Source organism: Papaver somniferum, chromosome 3 (genome assembly GCF_003573695.1).
Source record: "Papaver somniferum cultivar HN1 chromosome 3, ASM357369v1, whole genome shotgun sequence".
NCBI lineage: Eukaryota > Viridiplantae > Streptophyta > Magnoliopsida > Ranunculales > Papaveraceae > Papaver > Papaver somniferum.
Window position 1 is genome coordinate 174,062,146 of NC_039360.1, and position 22,503 is coordinate 174,084,648.

General features: G+C 38.3%; 6 protein-coding genes, 1 long non-coding RNA gene and 1 other non-coding gene across 8 annotated transcripts; 4 read left to right on the forward strand and 4 right to left on the reverse strand.

The window, feature by feature from the left end:
• Positions 1–227: 227 nt before the first annotated feature.
• LOC113360356 (carbon catabolite repressor protein 4 homolog 1-like) lies at positions 228–2,540 on the forward strand. The gene is made up of 6 exons (XM_026603871.1): positions 228–300; positions 1,144–1,230; positions 1,310–1,390; positions 1,470–1,556; positions 1,646–1,732; positions 2,403–2,540. Exons 1-6 carry the CDS (start codon positions 265–267, stop codon positions 2,538–2,540), a joined length of 516 nt encoding a protein of 171 aa, XP_026459656.1. The 5' UTR covers positions 228–264.
• Positions 2,541–2,866: 326 nt separating this feature from the next.
• LOC113358058 lies at positions 2,867–4,241 on the forward strand. Its single transcript, XM_026601568.1, has 3 exons — positions 2,867–3,390; positions 3,474–3,552; positions 3,655–4,241. Exons 1-3 carry the CDS (start codon positions 3,376–3,378, stop codon positions 4,026–4,028), a joined length of 468 nt encoding a protein of 155 aa, XP_026457353.1. The 5' UTR covers positions 2,867–3,375; the 3' UTR covers positions 4,029–4,241.
• A 93-nt stretch (positions 4,242–4,334) lies between these two features.
• LOC113358057 (F-box/kelch-repeat protein At1g16250-like) lies at positions 4,335–6,782 on the reverse strand. The gene is made up of 2 exons (XM_026601567.1): positions 6,004–6,782; positions 4,335–5,418 (listed from the first exon to the last, which is right to left on the reverse strand). Exons 1-2 carry the CDS (start codon positions 6,597–6,599, stop codon positions 4,860–4,862), a joined length of 1,155 nt encoding a protein of 384 aa, XP_026457352.1. The 5' UTR covers positions 6,600–6,782; the 3' UTR covers positions 4,335–4,859.
• Positions 6,783–6,860: 78 nt separating this feature from the next.
• TRNAQ-UUG lies at positions 6,861–6,932 on the reverse strand. The gene has a single exon. It is a non-coding gene; the product is annotated as a tRNA-Gln (tRNA).
• A 585-nt stretch (positions 6,933–7,517) lies between these two features.
• LOC113358061 lies at positions 7,518–9,917 on the reverse strand. The gene is made up of 6 exons (XM_026601570.1): positions 9,672–9,917; positions 9,230–9,538; positions 8,866–9,024; positions 8,322–8,616; positions 8,150–8,244; positions 7,518–8,052 (listed from the first exon to the last, which is right to left on the reverse strand). The coding sequence occupies exons 2-6, from the start codon at positions 9,536–9,538 to the stop codon at positions 7,696–7,698; spliced, it is 1,215 nt and encodes a 404-aa protein (XP_026457355.1). The 5' UTR covers positions 9,672–9,917; the 3' UTR covers positions 7,518–7,695.
• A 3,770-nt stretch (positions 9,918–13,687) lies between these two features.
• Positions 13,688–14,876, forward strand: LOC113358063. Its single transcript, XR_003364174.1, has 3 exons — positions 13,688–13,740; positions 13,827–13,946; positions 14,407–14,876. It is a non-coding gene; the product is annotated as an uncharacterized LOC113358063 (long non-coding RNA).
• Positions 14,877–15,305: 429 nt separating this feature from the next.
• Positions 15,306–16,462, forward strand: LOC113358062 (rhicadhesin receptor-like). Its single transcript, XM_026601571.1, has 2 exons — positions 15,306–15,681; positions 15,769–16,462. Exons 1-2 carry the CDS (start codon positions 15,567–15,569, stop codon positions 16,320–16,322), a joined length of 669 nt encoding a protein of 222 aa, XP_026457356.1. The 5' UTR covers positions 15,306–15,566; the 3' UTR covers positions 16,323–16,462.
• A 154-nt stretch (positions 16,463–16,616) lies between these two features.
• On the reverse strand, positions 16,617–21,488 carry LOC113358059 (phytochrome A1-like). Its single transcript, XM_026601569.1, has 4 exons — positions 18,817–21,488; positions 17,888–18,704; positions 17,360–17,650; positions 16,617–17,083 (listed from the first exon to the last, which is right to left on the reverse strand). Exons 1-4 carry the CDS (start codon positions 20,888–20,890, stop codon positions 16,801–16,803), a joined length of 3,465 nt encoding a protein of 1,154 aa, XP_026457354.1. The 5' UTR covers positions 20,891–21,488; the 3' UTR covers positions 16,617–16,800.
• Positions 21,489–22,503: the final 1,015 nt, after the last annotated feature.

The window sequence follows — 22,503 nt, forward strand, 5'->3', positions numbered from 1 at the left end:
AGGGTTTCACGATCGAATCGTTGTTGTGTTTGATTACGCTTTTCTATCTCCATGTTTGATTTGTTGATTATTTACCAGATCTAGATGCATAATCATATTTTTTGTTCATTTCATTGTTATATTTACTTATACCACTTCCATTTTGTTGGTTTTAGATGTGTTTGAGTTTGTTTTTGTATATGAAGCAACAGTACATATATCCCGTACTGACAGAAACTCAATTTATTAAGAAGAAGAAGAAGATGATGATGATGATGCATCGTTATGATTTACGACGAGAAGATTTGTTTGTGTTTCCGGGTATGTTTTTTAATCATCTTTTTTGATCATTTTGTTCGTTTTTCTTCATTTGATTTTTTTTCCGATTGTATTATGAAGATCAAATCGATTTTCATGATGCTATTATGTTTTTAGGTTTGATACAGTTTGCTTTTGTGTATGAATTGACAGTACGTATACGACGTACTGATACAAAATTCTTATGATTCGGTTATATTCAAATTTTTGCCATTTTTTTTGGTTAGATCTATGAGTACGTATGTGTAGTACTGAAATATGTGCTTTGATTCGGTTATATTCAGAGTTTTTCCATTGTTTTTGGGTTCGATCCATGGGTACGTATGTGTAATACTGAAGTATGTGCTTTGATTCGGTTATATTCAAAAAATTTCCACTGTTTTTGGGTTCGATCCATGAGTAAGTATGTGTAATACTGAAATATGTACTTTGATTCGTTTATATTTCTGAGTTTTGCTATTGTTTTTGGGTTTGATCCATGAGTACGTATGTGTAATACTGAAGTATGTGCTTTGATTCAGTTATATGCATGGATTCATCACTTCTTCTTGACATGCAATTGATTTTTTAGTTCATGAATATGCAGTACATATATGACGTACTGTTACAAACTTCTCTCTTACATCAAATAATTTTGACAGAAGCCATTCTAGTTTTTCCTTTTCATGGTATTCCAGTGCATGTATAATGAACTGGAATACTAAATAAGAAAAAGACTATTCTTGTCTCATATTAGTTATTTAGATATGAAATTGTTGTATTAGTTTGGATTCAAGATTATGTCCACATAGCCAATCCTTAAGTTAAGGATTTAGTTGCAACAAAGCTAATCATTTCTTATTTCAGGTTCAAAGTGATCATTTTGATGAGTTTTTCGCCCCTGAGTTGGACAAACATGGTTATCAAGCTCTCTACAAGAAGAAGACAACAGAGGTTTGCTTGCGGACATTTTTGATTTAATGGTCATAAACTCCAAATATTCAGTTTGTGATAATGAATCTGTTCACTGTAGGTTTACACCGGGACTTATGCTATCGATGGTTGTGCAACATTTTTCCGAAGGGACAGATTTTCCCATGTGAAGAAATACGAGGTTTGGAGATGACAGACTTTCTTTTGAATTATTGTTACTCTGTTGGTTCACATGTTAAACAGTTTACTTTTGTATGTAGGTCGAATTCAACAAGGCTGCTCAGTCACTGACAGATGTTGTGGTCCCAATCACTCAGAAGAAAGCTGCTTTGTCTCGACTTCTTAAGGTGATTTTTCTTCTTTGGGAGTCTCTTATGCAGTTAGTTGGTGCTCTTACTCCCTGTATTATTCTATTTGTCCATTCAATTTTGTATAGGATAATGTTGCGCTAATAGCGGTTCTGGAAGCAAAATTTAGCAACCACGGAGCCGATACTCCTGGAAAGCGGCAGCTTCTTTGTGTGGTAAGAAAATTGAAATGTTGTCTGTTACATTTTCATTTGTGCAAAGCATCCTAATATGTTACTCTAGTTTGCTATGTATCACTCGATCCTTGATAATCACTTTCAGGGTTTGCTGTAGATATTCAGTAGCTTCTTATGGACATTAATTTTGTTGGTTAGTTTTTTAGTGGTTATGTCACCCTGTTCAATCATGCAAAACTGTACCTCTTTTGTATTAAAGAAATACTATAGATTAATGGTATGATCCTACAATATATGTGATGTAAAACGTTTTCTAATTTATTTATCATTGATTCTAACAAACATGTACTTTTCCTGTAAGCAGTTCAACAGATACATACTCGAATTCGTAAGCAGCAGATATATACTCGAATTTGTAAGCAGTTTAGCGGATACGTGTTCTATTTGTAAGCAGCGCGACAGATATGTACTCAGATTTGTAAGTAGTGTAGCAGATATGTACTCGAATTTATAAGCAGTGTAGCAGATATGTACTCGAATTTTTAATCAGTGTAACAGATATGTACTCAATATAATGAATGTGTAAACACACACGTCTGGTAACAATGGGTATTATGGTCATTTCCATGTTTTAATTAATTTTGGACCTCTAAAATAAAAAAAAAAAAAATCCGGTTGGACCCTACTGTAACTAACTTTGTGGGCTTAGGACCAAACAGCAAAGTTTCCAAAATATAATGAAGGGATGTTGGACGGTTTCCATGTTCCACAAAGTCTTGACAAGGAGGTTGTCTTGCCCAAAGGGTCCGCAGCTGCAATAGCACCTTGTTGGTCAGACAACCAGTAGAATCTAACCTAGGACATCCACTGCATTCGAAATTCTTGGTGTGGATACTGCGCCTTCTAGTCCCCAATTATTCTGCTCCGCTTGTGTCACTTGTTTATTTTAATAGGTGAAAACTTGGTGATATTAATTCCTGAACTGCAATGGCAATTGCCATTATAATACATTAAACAAGAAGACCAGAGAAGAAGACTAATGTCGACATTACTAACCCCAGGAACGCGGGATTATGCGGTTCTTAACTCGGGTTATGACCATGTCTCTTCTCAAGTTCTCTCAACTAAACTAGCACCTACGTCGTATATACCCATCAGTAGCCTTACCTCATACTCAATTCAAGCAATCAAATACCTGTTCTTAAGAAGTTTCCTGTTAAAAATTTATTAAAGTTAGGCGATTAATTTCCTAAATTTGAATAAGATGGGGATTACAGTGATGTTTCATTTGAATACAATTGAATTCTCCTGTAGTATACGTTTTGTTTCTGAAAAAGTATTCGCAGCATAATTTATGTATCTTTCTCGCATCATCACGAGTATTGCACTACTAATAATTAAGAAATTTGGATGATTATTGGTTTGACTAATATACGTAGATTCTAACAAACCCCAGATCTTTGTTGCTAAGCAGAATTTCCAAGAATTTGGTTACACCGCGGCATTGACTTGCGGAAGCCCCAGTGATTATAAATATCAGCTCCTAATCATTGCAGAGAGCAGCAAGCAAACATTTATTGCCTGCCTGCTTGCTAATTAGTTCAATTGCTGCTCATTCTGAAAGAGAAAAAAAGAAGTACCCGAATCAACCATACTGAAAAGCTACCAGTCCGGCACCAACCATGTCCAATATGAAGGTACGTATACTTTCTTATACCGAATGATTAATCTTATATATCTCTTGAAGGTGAAAATCACACAAGATTACATAAATTTGCAGAAGAAAGCAGTAATGAAGGTTGGCATGAAGACTCCAGAGGACAAGATAGATATCATGAAGGCTGTTGCTAAGATCAAGGGTATGTGCTGTCTGTACTTTGACGCCTGCTACCTGTATAACTTTATGTTTCTTTTTCCTTTTCCGATTGATTTGATTTATATTTACAAGTATATGAATACAGGAGTTGAATTTGTAACCTTGGATGGTGAGGGACAAAAATTAACAGTGATCGGAGAGGTGAATCCTTGTCTGATTGCGAAGAAGGTTGGTAAGTCTGGCAAGGGGAAGACAGTTGACCTTCTTGAAGTTAAGACTGGCAGGAGCGTTCAAGAGTTGAATCGCCCTAAATGGGGTGATTATTATAGGTATAATAATAATAATTGCAACTTTGACTCTTCTTATTACGACTGTCCTCCAAGAACCATATATGATTGTCCTCCAAGAACCATATATGATTGTCCTAGTAGAACCAAATATGATTGTCCTCCCAGAATCATATTGGAGGAATACCAATACGGATGCAAGGATGCTCGCGGAGACTGTTCCATCCTCTGAATCATTCTTGTTGTCCAATTGTTTTAGCTAGCTACTCTGCTTGGCATCCATTTTTTACTTTTCCCTTCCAATTTTCCCTTCTATTCTGTAAGTAATTGAATCAGTTTATTTGTACCTTGATGTTGCTTGTCCTGTACATATATGTATATAATTCCAGTATCAATTGTCCTTGGACTCCTTGGTGTTACCTTGGAATCAAAGCAATTTGACTCATTCAGTTTTGGCATACATTATAATACTATTCTCTGTTGCAAGTTGCAATATCAGCTCGCTAAAATTGTAAAATTCTAGATTAACTCCACTTGCTTGGTGAAACCAACATATGATTTCTTTGTAAAATTAGTGTATGCACATTATCACTTCCAGTTCGATTTCAGGACAGATGCAAAAACAAAAAGAAATGACAAAAAAAGAAAGTTAAATATGGCCAAGTAAGAACTAAGAGTGGTTTGCCTGCATTTTACATCAGATAGCAAATCTCTCCCTCCTCAACCTCAACCAGCATTCTCTTCCTCTCGGACTCCTCACAGATCTTTATTCTGACAACACGGTCGCGCTCCCAGTTCAACAACAAGTTAAAATCCTTGATTGGCAATTTCCAGGCTTTGCTTTTTCCAACACCTACAGATAACTTACACTGAGACAAACAGTTATTCTTGGTCAGATATCACCGCAAAACATCATACATGTTTGTGCCCCGAGTTTGCAGACCAAAGGAAAGGAATCCGAAGCTCATGCATTTGTGCCACTAGCTCCAAGTGTATTCAATTCAGGTAAATAGTTTGAACAGAGATATTAATAATCATCCAAGAAGAAGAAGAAAGTTATTAGTCACTCTTCTAGGAAAGCACATCCGGTGACAGCTCCGCAAGCCCCTCGCATTGGTCTAGTCTCCCTCCACTTCAACGGAACAACTGTAGGATCACAAACTCTTACTACATCTAGCTTCACAATGTCAAACCTCCCAGCACCCAATTCCTCCCACTTAAGAACCTTCCCTCCAACAACATACAAGTTCTGCCTGTGTGCAGCAAAACCATAAGCGAATGCCTCTAGCGGCCTGCTGTGACCTGGGAGAAGCACAGGAGGAACAGGACCTACATTGTACCACTCCCCTTGATCCCTGTCCCTGGTTCTGATGGAGCTCTCACCCCAATCAACTACAGTGTACACCCTGTCATCCCCAACAACTGTGACTGCAAATTGCATAGCCCTAGAGAAAGGCCAGATATCTTCGACTGTATGCCATGTTTTATCTGATGGGCTAAAAATCACAGTGGGATTCTGGTCAGGCAGGCCTACATGGTCACTTAAAACATGAAAGCAACCTTTATAAGACATTCCAATACAATCCATCTGCGGGACAGGCATAGGCGGCAGTTCCTCCCATCTGCAAACAGGCAGGTTGAGCAAGGAAGTGAATTTCAAGAAATTGAGTTAATTACGTACTCCATTAGACTCGAAAGAAATTCGACCAAATATCAAAAGTGACCAGATGTCTCTATATACTCCGACAGATGGACAACTCTAAAATGACATACAATGAATTCTAAATTTCAGAAAAGCAGTGTACTTGGTTTGAACCAATGAGCTAATTGTTATTCTAATTGTTTAATTCCTCAGATACAAAAACTTGTATAAATAATGCGTAAGCTTTTCAGTGTCTGATTCCGCACTGTCTGGCGCCCAGAAGCATTACCTTTTTTTTGTTCGAAATAGGAATCTAAACATGGAAGTTCCGAGCACACTAAACATATGACAGTCAATCCCAAAAGAACCAAATGCATTTTATCATACATGATAAGCTACAAAAATTCACATCTAAAGTTTGTAACCACAACCAAATTTGTCCAAAAAAACAAGACAGTAGCAAGCAATTTAAACCAACAAAAATGAAGATATGAACAGCAGACAGAATATATCTTACACTAAACAAAACTAAGACAGAAGACAAAACACTGGAAGACAAGTATACCTATCCTCCAGTGGATCATAGACTTCAGCAAGATCAACTCCCGTAGTTCCATGCACTTCCCGTCCCCCAGCAACATAAACCTTACCACAAACAACACTACAAGCAAAGTTTCCCCTTGCCGTCCGCATCCCACTTACTCTAGACCACTCTTTCTTAAACACATCAAACATCACAACATCATTAGTAGCCAAATGCCTCTGATGCACAATCTCCACATCCCTTGGAGCATAAAAACCCCCAATAACCAAAAACCTACTGCCCACAGTGACACACGAAAACCCATAATGATGCAATCCCGGATTCTGATATGGTATCTCAGGCAACGGATGCCATCTATCAGCATCAGGATCATAAGCAATCCAGTGATTATGAGTCCCTTCAGTTTGAACAAACAACCAATTCCCAGACCAATTTTCTCTAGATTTCAAACTAGAGTAATCTGGATTCCGGATTGTGTTCCTCCATGTTTTACAAACGCATTCAAGTAAACCATGGTATCCATGAGATAACTTCGCTAAACATCTGAAAGCCAAGTCATCTGGTAATCCTGGGATTATTGGTTCGTGATGTGTTGATTCACTGTTTGGTTGGGTCATAGTTTTTCTAATTGGAACCCTAACTTATGAAAATACGCGATGAATGAGATTTGATATTGAGAGCGAGGGGGAGATATGAGGTTTTGAGATAAAATTTGTGTAAGAAGAGGGCTTACATTTCAGAGCAGCAGCAGCAGCAGCTAAAATGGAAGGAAGGATGGAGAAATGAAACCTAATGATATGAAACTCTTACAAGAAAAAGGAGGATAAGTAGAAGTGAAAGGGGAAGGAAAATAAATATAGAAATGGAAACCAAAAAAGAGGTCCTACCGGGAGTCGAACCCAGGTCGCAGGATTCAAAGTCCTGAGTGCTAACCACTACACCATAGAACCAGTTTGATGTGCAACTTTTGTGAAAGGATAATTTAAACTTGGAGAATTTGTATTTTATCTTGAAAATGGCCGGCAAGTTGAGTTCAGATTCAGGTCAGGTCACCACCTAATAGTTTTAGCAGTTCGCTAAAGAGGTCAAACTCTAACATCTTGTTTGTTTGCAGCTGACTCGGCGTCTGGATCTGAGTCAACCTCTGATTCGGGCCGAGTCAGCAGTCAGAACGTTTGTTTTGCATTTTGAGTCAGATCTGACTCGACCTATGACTCAGACATAACTCCTGACTCGGACCCATTTGAGTCAGGTAACAAAATACCCCTGACTCACGGGACCAAACCACTGACTCACATTTTTTGAGTCAGATCTGACTCAAAACAAACATATCGAGTCAGATTCAGATGAGTCAGGTGATTTCACTCAGATCCAGACGACTCAGATGAGTCAGGAGTAAACAAACATAGTGTAAAATTGAAACACAAAATTCTGAATTTTTCTTTTACAGCCAGTTTCCAGGTACTCGATCCATTGCTGTGACTCAACCGGTCCCAGATCATGCGTTCAACAACGCATTCCAGAAGATCAAGGCATTCTGATAACTTGGTTTGAGGCACCAAGTAAAATGATTCCAAGTACCAAAACATAAAGGGATATAAAAGTTATGATGTTTAACTGCTGCCCTTATTCTAATTACCATCTACGAAATTCATACATATACATTGACTGTTAAAAGTAAGATATCCCGACTCAGCTACTTGAGTATGCAAATTAAGCGATGCAGTCTTTCATCCAATGACCAAATTCACCGCATCTGAAACAAGGAGGATTTTTAGTGATGCAGTCCTTCAGAAAATGCCCTTCATCACCGCACCATAAACAACTCACTGCTTTGTTGCTAGGAACAGCTCCATTCTCTTCGTTAGATGTGAGATATCTGGCTGGGTAAGAAACATTAACCTTGTCATCCACATGATATTCCCTAGTCAAATTCGAATCTGACCCTTTGTTCATTGATGAAGTAGATGCCATTCTCGCCTTAAGTTTATCCCCATCGGCATGTTCATGCTCATCTTTTCTTATGTTATCTTGAACATCCAACTGACGGAAGTTACATGCTCCTTCTCCCTGGAGCACATACATAACTTCGTCAATGTTTCGAGTACTAATAAATTAGTATGCAACCAATTTTAACATTCTGGAAAAGTAAAGACAGTAAGGATACCTTTTTCACAGGGCAAACAAAATAGTTTTGACCGGTTGAATCTGTTATGCGACTGCACTTTCCAGCATCACAACGGCACATTGGGTATGAAGATTCTAGGATGAAGAAAAAAAAACGCTAAATGAAACCACTTTAAACATTTCGAAATATCACAAATAGATGTATATTTCACCTGAAGAACATTGGGCTGTTTTTGCATCAGTAGTAGTTATTTTATCATCACTCAGTTTGAGTCTGCCGATTGGAGAAAGTATTTTGTCGCAAGCCATTGAATCCAATCTGACAGTATACTCCTTAAATGGCAACTCTGATCCGTATTTTGACGATGCAGGAGAGAGAATTTCTTTTAGTTTGTTACCACCTTCTCCAATTTTGTATTTTTCATTTGCTCTATTGGTCTCCTCTAGGCCACCATATGCCAATTTTGGAGTCTCCAGCCACTGCTTAAAACCACATGCTCCTTCTCCCTACAATATTCGGTAAACCGTAACCAATGACTGACCCTATATTAGAGTAACAGAAAAAAAGCTGTGTGTTCTATCATATCTTCTGAGCTTACACAAACACATGCACACAAAAAAGGACATTGTTCAAGCGCTATAATCAATAGCTGTTTTGAGACAAAACTTTCAGCTTACATCAATCAGTTCCACAACATGAAGCCTGGACAACTAGAAGATTGAGCAAAAGAGGTCTAAAAGGTTGCAGTGGATTACCGGTTTGATAGGGCACCGGAAACATGGCCGACCCCTCTCCGTGTACCGATGGCACAATCCGGCTCCACAAGGGCACGTAGGATATGGTGACAATAGGACCTCATTGAAATCCTCGGGTTTTGCATCGTCACACCACTGAAAGAAATTGCATTTCATGTCCTAGACATAATTAACAAAGCAAAATGAGATAACTTCACAGTTTAGTACAGCCCAAGGTCACAAGCAACTTCATAACTCATTGTTTAGCATAATAACTAGAGAAAATCCTCATGATTTTGTCTGCATACCGATGTTCTTCTAAATGCAGTCAAGTTACTACGACATAGTTAGAAACAGCTTGCAAAATGAAGAAAAATTTACATACCTTTTTACCCGGGCACGTATAAAATTTTCTGTCTGGATTGCTCACAGTATGTGAGGTCCTAACAATGCAAGTTCCACCTGCACAAGGGCACTGCCTAGCAGGAACAGAAGATTGATCGTCGAAGAAATTTCGCGGAGGAAGATTTGGTGTGTCTCGTCCGTTCATTTGTTTCTCAGGGCATCTGTTTGCCCAATGCCCTGGTTTGTGGCAGTGATAACAAGTATCTCCATTAAGGGCTACATTTCTTGGAGCATTTTTATAGGACTCCAGAATTGGACTATTAGATGATCCGACACTCTCAAAATTCATCTACACAAAAGATCAATAAAACTAAAAATATATGCAAAGATAATCAAAAATAATAATTATGTTAATCTACATAGCAACCTGAAAGTCAGGGTTTTGGGGGAACTAGTATAATGTTTAAGACTTGAGTTTTTACCTTCTTGGAAATGAAGAATGATCACCCAAAAAAAAAAAAAAAAAGGAAGAAGAAGATGAATTTGAGTGAGGAGTCGCTCAGAGTCGATTCTGTAACAGGAACAGTAAATACGGCTACTGCTCTACGCCTTACTAAGAAGCTATACCACAACTAACGATGGGTCATCCATTACCAAAAGACCTTCCTCTGAGTGGGTATGTGGAAGTACGCTATGATGATCCAGAGAAACATGTGGTTTCTGAACCCATTGAGATGACCTTTTACCGAGAAAATCTATGAGATTCAATCCTACACAAAGATGAAGACTAGCTTCTCAAGGAAGACTCGTTGAAAGTCAAACAGATTTTACTTTACACTAGAAGTTTTACTACCCTGTAGTGGTAGAAAAGAAAATAAAATCTAAACTAAGAGCATCCACAGTGGGCGAGTATAACCAAAAATTTGGGATGAGATCGTGACGCAGTGGGACGGAGTAAAGATCAAATCCCAGCCAAAGATCAAATTCCAGACCATATTTGGTCGCGACCAAATACCAAATCCTAATATAGTCGGGCGTAAATTTAAAGTACGCTTGTTGCTGGGCGTAAATTTAAAGTACGCGCGTTAACGGGTAGGGCTGCACAAAACCGAACCATAACCGAAACCGAAATCGAAAACCGAAATTTTTTAACCGAACCGAACCATAACCATATTCCTGTGGTTCATTTATGGTTGTCAGTTTCAGATAACCGACAGTATCGGTTTCGGTTTAGGTTTTGAAATAAAACCGAACCAATAACCAATTGGTTAACCGATTAATAGTGACCGTAGGATTAAATGATTTTAGGCCGTTGATGGGGATATTTAACCCTAATAAGTAATAACTTACATCGCTCTTCTCTTCTTTCATAGATATCATATTATCAGAAAGCTTTCCCACAGACAGTTCCACTTCCAACTTCACTCGACTCGACTGATTTTTGGCAGCTGTGCTTATGATTTGTAGAGGAAATTGGTTCAGGAAGCTCTTTCTCGTGATTCTTCTGGTGCTGTTCAATCCAACTTCTCTTTGATTACTCCTACTTCTGGTGTCTTTCAGGTTTGATTTCTTTTTGAAACTTTGTAGATCTCTGCAAGTAGTTTGGTTGTGAATCTTGTGATTGTTGTCATGTTCATATTTATGTGATTGTTGTCATGTTTATGATTTTAATTATGATATCAGGGTTTGTAAAATTGAAAAAAATTGGGGATTTCAAATGTAAAATTGGTCATTTAGGTTGATTTACATAAATTAGGGAAGGTAAATCAGAATACATAAATTAGGGTTTGTCAATTATTCTTAAATATATGTGAAATTGAATTATAAAATGAGTAATTAGTGATGGGTTTGTTCTTAATTTAAGAATAGAGAATTGTATAGGGTTTCATTTTAATTTCTTCTTAAGTTAGGGTTTTTGTGAATTGAATCAGAAAGTTGATTAGTAATGGGTAGAAAGAATCAGAAAGTTGATTAGTAATGGGTAGAAAGAATAAGTCTCCATGTGAAAATGACTATTTTTGTGCCTAATATACGGTTAATTTAGAAGAATGCAGAGAGTTAGAATTATTTTAAGATTTGTAATTCTTAACATTTTTGTAATCACCCCATACAACCAAAAATTGGGGTTTTGCTTAAATGTATGGTTTAAATTAAATGTATGGTTTATCACATTGCAGACTTGCCTTTTGACAATGCGAGGAGGATCCAGTTCAACACCTACTGCCTCTGTTTCTTCTAATAAGCGGCCACCTCGACCTCCACCTAATGCAAGTTCAGATGGAGGTGCAAATTCAGCTGGAGGTGCAAGTGCTGCTAAAGATGCTAGTGTTGCTGGAGATGCTAGTGCAGATGGAGATGCAACTGAAGCTGTCATAAAAGTGACAGAAACACATAGCAATAAGCGTAAAACCCCTGAAGATGCAACTGAAGATGACACAGAAGTGAGTCAAGTGACAGAACCAAAGGGAAAGAAACGTTCTGATGTGTGGAACCACTTTGATATGGACCCCAAGCCTTCGAAATATGCAAAATGTCGCCACTGTAAGACAAAGATTGCAGCTCAGGGTACCAAGTATGGGACAGGTGGTATGAATAATCATTTGAAGATATGTAAAAAGAAGCCCAAGGAGGAAAAAGGACAGCAAACGCTTGATTTTCAACCGGCTAGGCTAGGAGGAGAAGGAAAATTGGTTGCAGCAACTTTTAATCAAGATGCATGTACAAAGGCAGTGATTTTATTTGTGATTTTAGATGAGCAGCCGTTTAGAGTGGTTGAAGGAGAAGGGTTCAAGGAACTTTGTAGGGTACTTGAATCCAGATTCAAGATCCCTTCTCGTATGACCATTTCGCGGGGTGTGTTAAATTTGTATGAAGCTGAAAAGGAGAAGATGAAGAACTACTTCAAGGAAAACAATGTGAGAGTTTGTCTCACCACTGACACATGGACCTCAAATGCCCAAAATAAAAGCTACATGGTTGTAACTGCGCATTTTATTGATAAAGATTGGAAGCTGCACAAACTGGTAATCAACTTTTTCCAAATTTTAGGTCATTCAGGTGAGGTAATTGGGAAGATGTTAGAGGAATGTTTGTTAGATTGGGAACTTCCTGGGGTTTTTACTATTACTCTTGACAATGTTAGTGCTAATGATTTAGCTATTGATTATCTAAGGGAGGATGGTCATTTAAAGGAGCAAGTGATTAGTTCAAAAGGTGTACTGAATACTAAGTTTATGCAAGTTAGATGTGCTGCTCATGTGCTTGCACTTGTTGTGAATGCTGGCTTGGGAGAGTATCACATGGCTATTAAGAGAGTAAGGGCAGTGGTGAAGCATGTGATGAGTTCTCCTGCTAGGTTGAGTAAGTTTATGGATTGTGCTAAACAAGAAAAGATAGATTGCAAAAAAGGTTTAGTTTTAGATGTGGATACAAGATGGAATTCCACTTACATGATGTTGGAAGCTGCTTGTAGATATCAGAAAGCTTTTGAAAGGCTAGCACGGGAAGATAAGGCTTTCAAAAAGAAGTTTTGTTTCAACGAAAGATCCATCCCTCCTGTATTTTCTACTTCTACCGGTGCTAGTAATGATGTTGACATGGAAGAAGCTTCTACTATTGCTCATAACAAAGGCAAGAAGAAGGCCCCTCCTCCGCCTCCTATACATGCTCCATATATGGAAGATTGGGCCAATGCAAGATCATTTGGAAAATTTTTAAAGGTATTCTTTGATTTGACTGTCAAGTTTTCTTACTGTACTCGTGTTACTTCGCATGAGTTCTTGTTTAACGTAAGTGTCATTCATAGAACAATGAACACATGGGTAAAAAGTTCAGATCCATTTCTCTCTGGTATGGGCACTAAAATGCTAGACAAGTTTAATAAGTATTGGGGAGAATATGAGAAAATGAACACTCTCATGTTCATTGCTGTTTTGCTTGATCCACGTGAGAAGATGAAAGGTTTAAATTTTATTCTTGATACTTTAGATATCACGGGTCCGTCATTACGTAAACACTTATCGACTTATGTGAAAACTGATTTTCAAGAACTTTTCGAAGAGTACAAGTGTCTCTATGCAAATGATGAAAACATTTCTGGTGCCACAGGTGATTGTAATAATGTTACTCAATCTTCTGGGGTTACTGATGATGAAGATTCTGCATATGCTAGTCTAATAGCAGAGAGAGCAAGAGAAGATGAGGAGGATGACAATGTTGAGGGGAAAACTGAGTTGGAGTTATATTTAGAGGAGAAACGTGAACCAAGAATTAGCCCTAGCGGTGTTCAGTTTGAAATTTTAGGTTGGTGGAGGACTAATAGTACAAGGTATCCTGTATTATCACATATGGCGAGAGATATACTAGCCATACCAGTCTCTTCTGTTGCCTCAGAATCTGCCTTTAGTACTGGAAGGCGAGTTATTGATTCATATCGAAGTTCACTGCTGCCTAAGACTGTTGAGGCGTTGATTTGCACGCAAAGCTGGTTACAGACACTGGTTGATCTTGATCCAAACACCTTAGGAACTGATGATGCTGAAGATGTTTCAGGTATTTTCTCTACTCACTTTTGTAAAATTCTGATTTGTTATTTTCTGTACTCACTGTTTGTCACTTATTGATGTAATTTCTTGCAGAATTTTTAGGTTCTCTTGCAACTTCTAAGTTCATCCGCATTGACATAGATGATGATGAAGAAGAAGAAGATTCAACTTTGTTATCGTGAAGTTGATTATAAATGATTTAACGGGTTAGCGGTAAGTTTCTCTAGTTTGTAGTTTTATTAGCAGTTGATATTTTTTTAGAATAAAACTTAGATTTGTTTAAGCATATGAATAGCCAAGTAGAAACAATGAACTGTCAATAATGTGAGTACTCTCCTTTACGCCAAAATAGCTTAAACTCATGCCATTGCCTTTGAAGGTAGATCATCTTAGTCAACTGTTATGAATGTTCAGGGCTTACTTTACTTGTAACTTCTTCATATCAGTACAATTCCATTGTAGTTTCATTGGTTGAGGTGATAATGCAACATTAAAATTAGAAATGCATATTCCAGTAAAAGGATCATCCTCAATTCCAGCTAAACGAATGCTTATTGTTTAGTGCTTCTCTACCATAGCGGTTGCTAATCTTGATGTTCTTAGTTACATTATGTACCATTGCACTGATCATGATTGAGAAATTCATATTTAACTCGAGTTTGTGTATGTGCAGGTTACCATTACAACCTCCTGTGGAATACCCAATTTCTACACATGCAAAGTGTATTCACTGTAACAAACTATTTCCTGTCGACCCTTTTAGGAATGAACTTATGATGTGTAGTCAGTTATGAACTTATGATTATGATTTTTTGATGTTTTTTCATTTTTGTTATTAAGGAGAAACTAGACTCTTTAAAATTTAATGTTTCTATCAATATGTATTGGAAGTTGGAACATTTGATGTATTTGAAACTTGAGTGACAGGTTCAGAAAAATTTGCCTGTCATTTTTGTGAGACTGACAGATATAAAAAATTTCAGTGGTTAACCAAAAACCGAATGGTTTTATACAAAACCGAGTTGGAACCGAACCGAGAAAAACCGAACTACCCAAATGGTTTCATTGGTTTTCATTATTGGAAACCGAGTAGTTCGGTTTCGGTTTAATTTTTTCAAAAAACCGATGAAAACCGAACCATGTGCAGCCCTATTAACGGGCGGAGATTTAAATTACGCCCGATGTAAATTCAAATTAAAAAAAAAAAAAAAAATGAGGCGTAAACTTAAAGTACGCCTGTTGACAGGCGTAAATTTAAAGTACGCCTGGTGATTGATTGGGCGGACATTTGAGATACGCCCGATGAAATTTTTTTGGGGCGGAGATTTAAATTACGCGCGACCAAATTTTAATCGGGACCGTTACGTGACAACACGGACTAAACCCAAAATTTGATCTTTTTTTTGATCTTTGATCTTTGGTTTTGATCGCACCACTGCAGTTGCTCTAAAGAGGCCTAATTGACTAGCGTCTAGCTAGGTCCCATGTGGCCTGGTCTGATCTGTGGGGATCAGGATGAATTTATTGCTGTGAATTGGGTTGGCTCTCCGTTCCACATACATGACTTTTCTTCTATTCTTCTTCGTCTTTCTTTTATTGTTTTAGATTCGTTTTTGCTTCCTCTTTCATGCTTGCTTTGCTGTTTTTGCCCAATCTTAGTAATCAAGAATTTACTTCAAAGCTTCTCCCCTTCCTAGAAATACACCACTTCCCACACCCTTTATAAATTAAAACATTTTGGTTTCTTCTTCTTCATCATCTCACTACTCATTTCTCAATCTTTTTCCATCCTCTCTGAATAATTCTCCCTTCAATTACACAGCAAAGGAAAAAATGGCGGCTTTCCGCGTCCCAGCAGCAGGGTTACTGGTGATCATTGTCTCCTTATCTGCAGCTGCAGCAGATCCAGACATGCTCCAAGACATCTGTGTTGCTGATCTTGCTTTTGGTACTTATATATATGAATACTGTTATTGGGTTTGTTTGGTATAACAATAGAGTTCATAATAATATGTATCATTTTGCTGATTTACAGGCGTAAAGATGAATGGGTTCGCTTGCAAACCGGCAACAAATGTCACTGCAGAGGATTTCTTCTCTACCAGTCTGTCAAAACCAGGAGCAACAAACAACTCCATGGGTTCCAAGGTGACTGGTGCTAATGTTCAGAATATGCCCGGTCTTAACACGCTTGGGGTGTCTCTTTCACGCATTGACTACGCTCCTGGTGGCCTGAACCCACCACACACTCACCCTCGAGCCACCAAGATAGTGTTCGTCATGGAAGGTCAACTTGATGTTGGTTTCATTACCACTGCTAATGTCCTTATCTCAAAGACCATCAACAAAGGTGAGGTGTTTGTGTTCCCAAAGGGTCTGGTCCACTTCCAGAAGAACAATGGGGATGTGCCTGCTTCTGTCATTGCTGGATTTAACAGCCAGTTGCCAGGTACACAATCCATTGCTGCAACATTGTTTGCTGCGACTCCACCCGTCCCAGATCATGTCTTGACCAAGGCGTTCCAGGTTGGGACCAAACAGATTCAGAAGATCAAGTCAAGACTTGCACCACCACCACCTAAGAATTAAAGAATACATACATGATACATGTACATGTGAACTATATTTTTCAATGTAATAACAATTTGAAATCCTCGTGATCACAGTTAATGTTGTTTTTCATAATTCAGGGAGGTGCAATAAAGTTGGTTTAACACGTTGTTGTTTAATGCATTGTTAATTTCATATTTCTCGTCTCTGACATGTTGGGTGTAAAGAAAAGAAAAAGAGGATAAACAAACTCACCAAAACAGATACTATGCATGGAATCTATCTGCTGTGAAGATGGAAAAAGAAAAAACAAGCTTGTTATCAAGATAAAGATTACGCGACACAAACAATTTATTTCTATGGTTACTATTCTTATTGATGATTATTAGGTTAAAAAGCACGACGACTAGCTCTACTAGAAACAGATCAAAGCCATTAAGTTCCTATCTACATACAAGTAGAACGTACACCTGGAAACTAAGACATTGATGGTACATAGATGCGTGAGACTGACTGATTAGCATCGAGAAGCACTTGAAGAAGAGACCTGGGTCTGCTTGTTGGGAGCAGAAGCAGCAAGCTCAAGTGATATAATGAAAGATGACTTCCCTGCTTCTCTCAGAAACCGCACATCACCATCCATGAGTTTCAACAACTTCCGGCTCACCAACAGGCTAATCCCCTCATCTGAAATCATAGGTGGTTGTTGTTGAGGGTTTTCTGTCTCATGACCAGTAGTGTAGTTTTCAAACATCTGACTCAGCAACTCTTCAGGCACTCCACCTCCCGAATGTGTGATTCTTCCAAATGGTAAAAATTAAAGTTTGAGAACTTCAAGGAGAAATTGCCAGAGATATGCAACAAAGAATTTAGTGCATCCCCTTCATATGCATCATTTAAGCTAACAGCTAAGTTTTAACCCACATATCAAATTAGGGTGCTGCCTTTATGCAAATTACAGTGAGTGGGCCAGTAAAGTTTCTACTTGTTTCAGTAACTAGGGAGTGACACAATACAAAACAAAAGTCAAGCAAGTATAGCTGAAATAACAGAAAGGTGTGTGATAGTTTTAATACCTGAGCTCTAGATGAGCAAGGTGAACCTTTTCTCCCAGTCTATCTTTTGTCAAACTGACAGCAATACCAAGCTGACCACCATTTGGAGTGCAGTTCACAGAAATCAACAGGAAATCAGCCAAGATTTGCTGAAGCCTCACACTATCTCCATAAAGTCTTTCGGACATGATCTCCTCAGAAGTACTATGAGTAAGGCGGATACCCTTTCCACTGCTCTTAATCATAACTTGACTGATGGCAGTAAGCAACACTTCTTGCAGAGTGAAGTCGACCATTTCCAAATCCAGATAACTGTTAATAGCAGTGAAAGAAAACTAGTATCAGTCTAGAGAAAGCAACTTTATCTCAATCCAAGCAAAAGAGCATCATTAACAAAACCTTCCTCACTTGATTTAAATTTTAAAATTCTAGATGAAATATTGAAGTCGATCATATCCTAACAACGTAACATACCAGGGATGAAGGAAATGTAACAGAATAATGTCAATTATCCAATAAAATACAAGACTTATGTTGAGTCTCACTTACCCGTCCATGATGCTCTCAAGATCAGTGTCGTCAAGAACTTTATTCAGTTGGCGTTGACAATGCATACTGGTAATCAAGAGTTGCTTCTGTTCATCATCCAATTCAGTTCCCTCCATCATTTTCCTGGAAAAGATAATTCCAGAGAGAGGATTTCTTATCTGTCTCTTTATATACATCAATTCCTTCACTCTTTTAGTTGCAGTTTGTTCGGATATACGTTGCACATGAAGTGCCTGTTGCAATTCTTGACTAGCAAGCTGCAGGAAGCAAAAGAGTCCAGTTACAGTACCCTCTGCGTCCATTTTCTTGGTAACCGACAGCAAGCAATCCACATACTTTCCACTCCGTGCTAAAAACCCAAACTGAACTCTCTCGGCTTCTTCACCCATCATTGCATTATTGAGTATGACCCCGAAGTTCACAAAAGCCTCTTGGTTTTTGAGACGACAGCATCCCATATGGTTACCAAAAACCTCACCTAGTAGCATCTTATCAATCACTTCATCCCGTCTCCACCCAGTCAACTTGGTCATTGCTGGATTCCACTCAGAGCACCAGCCAAATTCGTCTGTGCCAAATATAGGAGGTATTAGTGCACTTGGATTCTGCACAATTGTTTTATAATCTCCTTCAATCCGAGTAAACTTGTCCATGGCCGTCTTTTGAGTTGTCATATCTTGTGCCACGAAACAAACCCCAACGACATTCTCCCGAATATCTTTGCTCGCGCAAGCGTTCACAACTAAGCTGACGGGCCCGCTATCTTTCCGAGAACCGTGAGTTTTCATCTCAAAATGAACATTTTGCTCTTCTTTACCTGATCAACGAAGACAGTGCAAGAAAGTTAGTTATATTAATAACACCACTGAAAAACAAGCGGCAGGAGAGAAAAAATTAAGATGACAATGAAATAAAAATATACGACATACCCTGCAGAGCCAAGTGCAACATCTTCTTGACCACATTAACCGAAGAATCTTCCACAAGTGTGAGCAAATGCTGCCCAATTACTTGATCAACAGGCAGACCAGTCAAATCTGCAATTTTTGTATTCCACCCGTTAATGAGTCCATCAACATCAACAGCCAAGATCGGCACCGTGGCAGTCTCAATCAAACGGACCAGCTCGTTTGTCACCGCCTGCAATTCCTCCATCCCTTCAAGCTTAAGATCATTCAGCTTCGAATGGATTAACACACTGGGACTTTCATCCTTGGCACCCATCTCATTGAAAGCATTCCTGAGGATAAGCTGCAAAGAGTGGATCGCATCCATCTCAAAGTCCCTCCAAGGTGAACTTCTCGTCTTGACCACTTCGAGGAATGCCTTGAATGAAGATCTAGGGTGCATTTTTCTTCCATCATCCTTCTCGTCTGGATTGTGCTTAGCGCCACCCCATCGAACTTCTGCAGCTGTGTGAGATCGAAACCAGAAAAGCATATCTTTTGAGGTTAGCCTGACAGCAGCCATCCCGCACACTGCATCACCAAGTGAGAGAGCCCCAGGATATCCCGCATCGTACAAACTATCTGTACTCAGACCTGTGGAGTCATCATGATACTCGGATAGCCAAGAGGCAATATCATGTATCTGGAAATCACTTGGTGTCATTCCAAGACGCCAGATTTTATTTTTGTAAAATAGTGCAGCACCATCACATTTTACAAGGTCCATTATGTTAGGATTCTGTGATATAATACCCAAAGGCGCATCTCTCATCAACATATCACACAAGAGTGTCTGTGTACGTAAAATGTTCTTCTCGACCATCTGATTTTCTAATTCAAACTCCTTGCTAACATGGATGGCAAATACTTGCGTTAGAAACTCACAGGCATACCTTAGAGGAAAAGGAACAAATCTTGGAGTTGTGTTATGACACACGACGAGTCCCCAGAGCCTTTTCCGCTTCTGTGATTGTGCAGACCCAGATTGTTCTTCCTCATCACCGTCGTTAATTACAACCGCCATAACCAGAGACGCAATTGAATCCATGTTTTCCATGTATTGCAAGTGGCAACTATGTGGAGCTCGAAGTGTGGAACCACACAAGGTGAGATCGAATGGTAATTTATCATCCTGGATGACCTTAATCATCTTGGCCCGACAATCACATATCATACGGATTCTGTTCTTCACAAACAGAAATCGAGCAGCTTGAGGGATGTCTGTCGCTGGATAGTGCAAACCCAAGTAAGGTTCGAGACCAGGTTTCGTAACCTCGGAGACGACCTCACCATGATCATCCTCATGAAACTTATAAGCCATCACCCTGTCATAACCAGTGAGCTCAAACACTTCCTGCACCACTGTATCACACAGCCTTTCCATACTCCCACTGGGCAAAGACTGCAACCTTGCAATTGCTTTAGCGGCGAGCTTGTACGACTGGAGTGCACCAGCAGCAGTCATGGGAACTTCATAAGGCTTCACTGGTTCGAAATCGATAATCAAGCTACCGGTGACTCTATGCAAAATTGCATAGAAGGGCTTTCCAGAAGTCTTACAGTGAACTAAAATTGGATTCAATAAAGAAACCTCCCCGAACCCCAAAGCCTTGTGAAGTGCAGAAGCACTTGGTGTAGTGAAAATGGTTCTAACATCAGTACCAATGCCAAGAACAGGAGTATCGCCGACACTTGGGACAGCATGACTAACCATGGTTAACATTTCAGGTGCATTTTCACTGAAAGCAATGACTTTGAATGTTTTTTCATCTAGAGCTAATAAACAACCAAAGGGTTGAATGAATTTTCCTTTCTGGATATGATGGAGGTATGCAGTAGTAACTTTATCAGACCTAGGTTTTTGTTGGTTTTGATCAGGTGTTGATTGATTAGAGGTTACAGTAACTGATCTTGAGTAATCAAAAGAAGTACCTCCTGATTCCTCATACTCAGCATGGAGCTTAGCATCAATTGTGGTTTGAGCTATGACCCGAGCACTATGTTTCGATCTGCTTGAATTGCTTGAAGATGACTGATTTGGCCTAGACGAAGACATCTCCTAATTGTATTTCAAGAACAAGAAACAAAGAAGAAGCACGGAAATTTCTGTCCAAGTGACTGAGGATTATAAAGCTTTAAGGAAATGAAAATCTAAGATACCCCACGATGAGGAACTGTATAAAAAGAAGATTTTTGAGAGAAAGAGAGAAAATTTGATATGATCCCAAAGCTCTTTTTTGATAAAAGAGTACTAGTAATAAGTAAAAGGGACCACTTTTGAATTGTTTAAACACCAAATACAAAGAGAGAAATTATTACAAAAATATGATTTTTCCCAAATTAAGCTTCTTCTTCTTCTTCTTCTTCTACCACTAGCAAAGCACAGTAGAACTAGAAAGATGCATTTTCATATATATACTTATGTACACAGGGAGAGTAGATGAGAGTTGAACTAAAAGTGAGAAGCTAACCAAGTGAATGAATCTAGTAGTCCATCACTGCTGCTGGAGGAGGAGAAAGAGGAATTTGGAAGCTTTTGCAAACGACATGTTGAGCAATTAAGAGAGTAGAGATGGGCTGTGTCTGAAACTCAGTTGGAAGTTGGAACTCGGACCTTCACCGCCATAATTTTTTGTTTTGCTTGCCCTTTTATTTTTCTCTTTCTAATTTTGTTACTTTCTCTCTCTTTTATTTGGCCTTTTAACCAAACTACTGACATTTTGTTTTATTTTTTCATTCTATTCCTGGACATAGATATTTTAGCTCACGTGGTATTCTGACTTATCAACTGCTTTTACTTAATTAGCAGTAAATGAAATTAATTAGTTTAGGTTAATTTAATAATTAGCTTAAATTATAACCTTTTACTAGATTTGTATAACTCGTTGTTAACCCAAGTACGGATAGGAACACATCATTGATCTTACACCTGAATGCATAAACGATGATGATGGTAATATTTTCCTATGTACAATACCAACTAGTTATAAAATTGAAAAGGTGTTATTTTTCGTGGAGCCTGACAAAATCCCAGGTCGCTTAACTTTTTCTAACGGAAGTGGGAAATCATCAAAATTGATACTCCTGGTGTATCTATTATATAGGAATTTTGAATTTTGCTTGTCCCATTAAATAGTGGATTACTATTTCTAAGATGAATATTTTCACACATACCCTCATTAATGGTACATAGATAATTGTATTATTAAAAGGATAAGGGGTAAAACATGAAAAAGCATAAAAAATTATGAATACAATGTACTTTTCTTAATCTAAGAGAATTGTCTCTTTCCGACTACATATATGGTACGGAGGGAGTATTATTATAATGGTGAAGACTTTTAGAACTAGTTTATCCAGCAAAGGAATTAAACATTTCTTTCATTTTTATTATACCTAAAACTCTAAATCTAACTACCGTTGCGGAGTTTCGACCAGTAGCTCTAAATAATACTACTTATAAAGTTATCTCGAAATTGATGGCTAATCGAAAGAAAGGAATGCTCAAAATCTCAAAAAATATAGTAATAGCACATGAAATAATATATAAAATGGGAAATACAAAAAGTAAAAAAGGGGTGATGGAATTAATAATCGACATGTCAAAGGCCTTTGACAGAGTCGAGTGGAGTTTTAATAGAAACTATGCAAAAACTAGGATTTTCTTAA